We start from the raw sequence: 5,393 nt of genomic DNA, 5'->3' as shown, positions 1-5,393 counted from the left end.
AAAAAAAAACCCTACAAGATGCTTTCTCCTAAAAAGACATTATTTCAAAGTTTCTGCTAAGAAATCCCCATGAAAGTACATCATCCATTGTGCAAATCTGTTGACAGAGAAAATCTTACTTCTCTGAACCATCATAGGAAAAAACATTTAGACCAACGTGCATCTTAATTTTGACAGCAGCCTTATATATAACTTTCTAAATACAAAACTGTGGAACTCTTAAGCAAAATCACATTTCATTTATAAGTGGTTCTCTATCTTTGCCTTTAACACTGAATGCAATCTGAAATTTAATACACTAGAATAAATAACCAATGAAGACTATTTTGGTGCCTTTCAAGTCTCCATTTACTCCGAGGCCCCATCAAAATGCCTCTTTTCACTTTGTGAACTGTGATTTCAACAGTTCCATCATGAAGGTGGGCGTTGCAGGCCACTGTCTCATAAACACAAATTGAATGTTGTACCTTCATTCTAGAGGCGACAAAATACCTTGCAGTGAAAGAGTATTTTTTAAAATTCATATGAAAAGTCCCCCTTTGAGAACATTAGAGAGCTGTATGTATACCAGAATGTCCTTGTTCCCTTCCGGGCCTCTTACCTTCGTTTTCTGTATTGGCTGGCACAGAGTCGACTGCAAAAGGATGCCAGGGCTGGAGATCATCCAGGCTGAACTCTCCATTCACGGGAAGAAGCTCCACTGTGGTTTTGGTTTCGGTCAAAGACGGCATGAGGGCATCATTTCCATAACTGATTCTTGGTTCGCTGATCATGTTGGCCAAGACATCATCTGAGTAGTTCTGCTCTTTCTGCAGCAGCTCATCTAAAATGAGGCAACGTCATGTATGATCTCACTGTGAGCCATGGGGTGGGTACCATTATCATCTCCATCTTACAGATGCGTGAAAACTAAGGCACATGGCAGTTAAGCTGCTTGCGCAAAGTCACAGTAATCAAGTGCCCAAGGCAGGATCTAAGCCCAGTGAGAAGGGCTTAGACCCAGGCTGATGCTCTGAGCCCCTGCAGCACTCCTTCCAGTGGTCAAAGATTTAGAGAGCCAAATTGCCATTTCTTCCTCTGACAGTTGGATTCTCCTAGTAAACTATGATCACAGGGGAATCAAGTGTGCTTTGGTGAGGTGTCTGCTGTGGAGTGGTAGCTGTGGAGTATGCAAGGTATAATTTCTTCCAAGCTGAAGGACACACCCACGGAATCCCTAGTCTTTCCTTGAACACATGTAAGGACAAGAGAAGCCCAACTGAAGGTCAGCTTGCTTTGTTCTTTAACAGCTCTCACTGTTTTGCCTTGAACAAGTCTGCCTTCCTCCAAGGCTCCCTTCGTGCTGCATGATCTATGTTCTGAGGTGACAAGGAAACAGTCCCTTGCCCTTCCAGCTGTGGCCTTGCACACATCAAGCTCTGCTCCAGCCTCCTCTTCTGTGGAAGAGGAGAAAGATCCCTCTTCCTAAACATCCCTGCCTCCCACCATTTCTCACGTGATCTCAAAGCAAATACCCTGCCTTTCTCTTCTGCTGCTTCTCTTTTCAAAAAATGCTACCAGTTACCCCCTTTTAAAACGAATTGAACGAAATCAACTTTATGGAACATAATTGATTTATCTGAAGTTCTTGTAGACTAGTAAAAAGTACCAAATTATACATTCATTATTGAAAGGCATTTTTATAGAAAAACGAGCTTGGATTATAACCCTGTATCGAGTGTAATTATTGCTTTAAAAACAGGGCATCGCAGAACGTGTGAATCTCCTATTACGGCACCAAAGATTCACCAGGTTTTTCTCTGTGATATCTTTTTTAAAACTAGACACTCATAAATAGCATATGTGCTATTAACAACATTAGACTAATCAGAACATCTTATTTTTCAGTTATATACGTCTGTCAAGATTTTACAATATTATATATTTCAAACCAATCATTGGTTAGTATTATTATTGCAGAAACTGAAGAAAATAAAATCAGGATTTAAATTTGATTTGTAACATTTTATTATTATCATTCACATTCTCTTTTGAATAGACAAAAATTTTATCTGCAAAATTAAAATTCCATTCAAATGTATCTATTAAAACAATTTGACAGAATAGCACTAAAGCATGAAATTAATATCCTTCTATGGAGTCAGTTTTATTGCAAGATATTATTTTAAATGATGAAATCCCAAGCAAATCAGTTCTTTTGAAGTCTAATTTGAGTTATGTATCTATTTGCTGCAGCACCGTTCTAAAATTCAATATTTGATGCTTGCAATGACCTTTTCCATACAGATAAAAGGCCCCCATTAGATTTCTTCCAACTTTTTCATGTCTTACAGAGTCACAGGTAATGGCTAATAACTTAGCCAATGTCTGCTTTAATAACTTAAGTGGGGATTTATTTTATATGCATCTTATGCTTTTGACTGTTAAGCACTTACAAGACTAAAGAATGATCTTCTGGAATAATTACTGGTGCTTACGTGTCCATCTGAGAGGGAATAACCTTCACCATGATCCGCTCTTGGCCCACCTGCTGCCATGCTGTTCTTGGTGTCTTTGTGGCACGGTTGTAACTTACCCTCCGTCTCCATGGGGAAATGTTTTCTCTGTTTTGTATACAGAGTACTGAGCTTATTCCCTCTGACTTCTCTGAAGAACTCTTTTTGTTCCTTTTGTCTAATCTCTTTGAAATTATCATTTTTTTTTTTCTGTATCTCTTTCCATCGCTCCCTACGATTCTTCCCTGTGGAGATCCCATGCACTCTTCAAACTGTGAGGATCTCCTACCTTTGGACGAATATGAAATGTATTTCCCAGCTCTGACTTCTCCCTCCTACTGTAGTTTATATGACAGTTCTCGGAATCTATTAATTTAGATTTCCCAAGAACTTAACATGTACACTGAAGGCCCCTGGATCTCCTGCCTGCATCCCCACTTTCTAATCGGCTGAGAGAACTATTCTCTCAGCCACAGGTCTGAAAACTTCAGCGCCATCTGTGACTCTGTATTTCTTTGACAACTCCTTTTTTAATTCCACTTGTGAATGTCCTCCCTTATTCATGTCTCACATCCCCTTCCCCCTACCATCTCCACTGAACCACCATGACTTTTGCCTGGATGACTGTGATGGCCTCAATTGCTTTCCCTACTCTAATCTTTACTGCTGTCTGTTACCCAGATCTTTTCCTGGGCTCCTCCTGTTGCACCCAACTCCTTAGCCAGGTGCTAAAGGCCCTCTTTGATCTGGGCCATCTAATCTTTCTAGCCATGGGGCTCGCGGGTCTTTGCTGTACACACCTGTGATACTGCAGTTGATAGTAAGAAATACATATTTGGCTTTTGTTGGCAGAGTTGCTAAAATTGTTGAAATTTCTTAAGTGGTGAGAGCTATAAAGTTCTCTTTTGTTAATGTGGTGACTATGGGAAAGCCCCTAAGTCACCTTAGGATGGAGGCTGGTCACTAGGAGAACCAACCACTTGATTTAAGAGGGTTGGAACTTTCAGTCCCACTCCCCAGACTCAGGGAGAGCAGAGAGGCTGGGGACTGAGTTCAATCATTAGTGGCCAGTGACTGAATCAATCATGCCTATGTAATGAGGCCTCCGTAAAAACCCGAAAGGACAGGGTTTGGAGGGCTTCCACGTTGAGCACGTGGACGTGTGGGAAGAGTAGCACCCTGGGGAAGTCCTGCACCCTTTCTCCATACTTTGTCCTGTGTGTTTCTTCCGTCTGGCCATTCCTGAGTTATACCCTTTTATAATGAACTGGTAATCTAGTAAGTAAAATGTTTCTCTGTGTTCTGTGAGCCACTCTAGCAAATTAATCTTGAGGAGAAGGTATGATTGGAACCTCCGATTTATAGCTGGTCATCGGAAGTCTGAGTGACAATCTGGCTGGGGGGTGGGGAGGAAGGAGAGGACGGGTAGTCTTGTGGGACTGAGCCCTTAACCTGTGGGATCTGCTGCTGTCTCCAGGTAGGTAGTGTCAGAATTGGGTTGACTTGTGGGACACTCAGCTGATGTAGGAGAATTGCTTGGTGCTGTGGGGGGAAAACCCACATGGGATTGCTGTCGGCATCGGAACACCCCCTCCCTCTCAGACCGGAAGGCTTGATGTCTTGGATTATCCCCTAGCGGGACCATGCGGTCCCACCAGGACACCACTGCTGTCTGTTCCTGCTACCTGAGAAGCCCATCTCTGCTTATCTAAACTATAGAAACTCTTTAAAGCCCAGCTCGAATGTTCCCTTCCTCAGTGATTCTCCTCTCGATAACTTTCTGAGACAGTCATTATTATCTGCATGGGACAAGAGACTAAAGCTGGGAGATGTGAATAAACCTCTTCAAGATCCCACGGCCAGTACCAGTGCTGACCTCCAGGTTCTGGGCCGCATAACACCAACCTCCCCCGCATGGAGCCCCCACCTCTCCAGCCTCCACAGTACCAGAGGGGCGGGCAGCTCGCTCTTAGTCTCATCACTGGAAATTCTCATTTACCGAGCGAAGACAGGAACCAGGCAATATATGTTTCGTGTCTTCCACTCTCACAGGGTTGCAAGCTGACTTAAACACCACTAACCCTACGGAATGGTTATTGCTTTTGTCCCCTCAACCAGGCATTTCTCTGGGAGCTGGAGTGAGATCTGTACCCATCTCAGCCCATGGCAGTCAAAAAGGTAAAGCAGGGAACTGTCGCGTCTTACATCTGCACCTCATGAGATATCCAGGGCATTTCAGGGTGTGGCAAATCGCAGTGCCTCTTTTCTTTTTTTGTCTCTTATACTATTGGCAGGAAATTTCCTCCAAATGGCCATTCAAATCTTGAGTCCAATGATGGTTAATTTTCCTAGTTTATTATACTCATTTTCAGAAAATGAGAGAGTGAAAAATTCAAGAAATGTTACATTTTTTGGCAGAGCGAAAGCACTTGGGCTTTTTTTGGGGGGGGGGTGGTGTTACAAAATAGCAGAAATCCACGTTCTCATGTCAAATACAGGAGATTTAGAAACCACCACCTTTGGTTATCTCGTTTGGAACAATGAAGTCAGTGTGGTTTTAAGGGACAAAAAGAGGGTAGAAATGATGGATTTCCATTAGCTGGCGTCGGATTCAATTTTGTGATCATGAACCATCTAAGGCAGCCAGCAACTTCTTGATGTTATTAAGGGCTCAGGATTTTACCAATAGCTAACACAATTGGCCCTGGGCAGTTCCGCCTGTGATAAAAAATCCAGAGCCAAATATGATTATGTCATTGCTCATTCTGAGTGGGATTTTATCTTTGAATTCTGGGGAGAGACTAATCACACAGAAAGCACACTTCTATGCTGGTGGCCTTGATGGATTATCTTTTTATTGTAATATTTTATTACAATGCTTTGATGGCATATATACTG

At 42.4% G+C, this 5,393-nt stretch overlaps 1 protein-coding gene across 6 annotated transcripts in view; it reads right to left on the bottom strand.

The window, feature by feature from the left end:
• APP (amyloid beta precursor protein) overlaps positions 1-5,393 on the bottom strand; it is a 251,592-nt gene that overhangs the window by 30,366 nt on the left and 215,833 nt on the right. For all 6 annotated transcript variants that reach the window (XM_011358209.2, XM_023529517.1, XM_011358210.2 and 3 more), the window contains one exon: positions 602-823. In XM_011358209.2, coding sequence (XP_011356511.1) covers positions 602-823 — 222 coding nt within the window. The remainder of the gene's footprint in view (positions 1-601; positions 824-5,393) is intronic.

This window comes from Pteropus vampyrus, unplaced genomic scaffold (genome assembly GCF_000151845.1).
Source record: "Pteropus vampyrus isolate Shadow unplaced genomic scaffold, Pvam_2.0 Scaffold38, whole genome shotgun sequence".
Taxonomy (NCBI): Eukaryota; Metazoa; Chordata; class Mammalia; order Chiroptera; family Pteropodidae; genus Pteropus; species Pteropus vampyrus.
The sequence above is the reverse complement of the archived record's forward strand: the minus strand, read 5'-3'. Positions and strand labels throughout refer to the sequence as shown.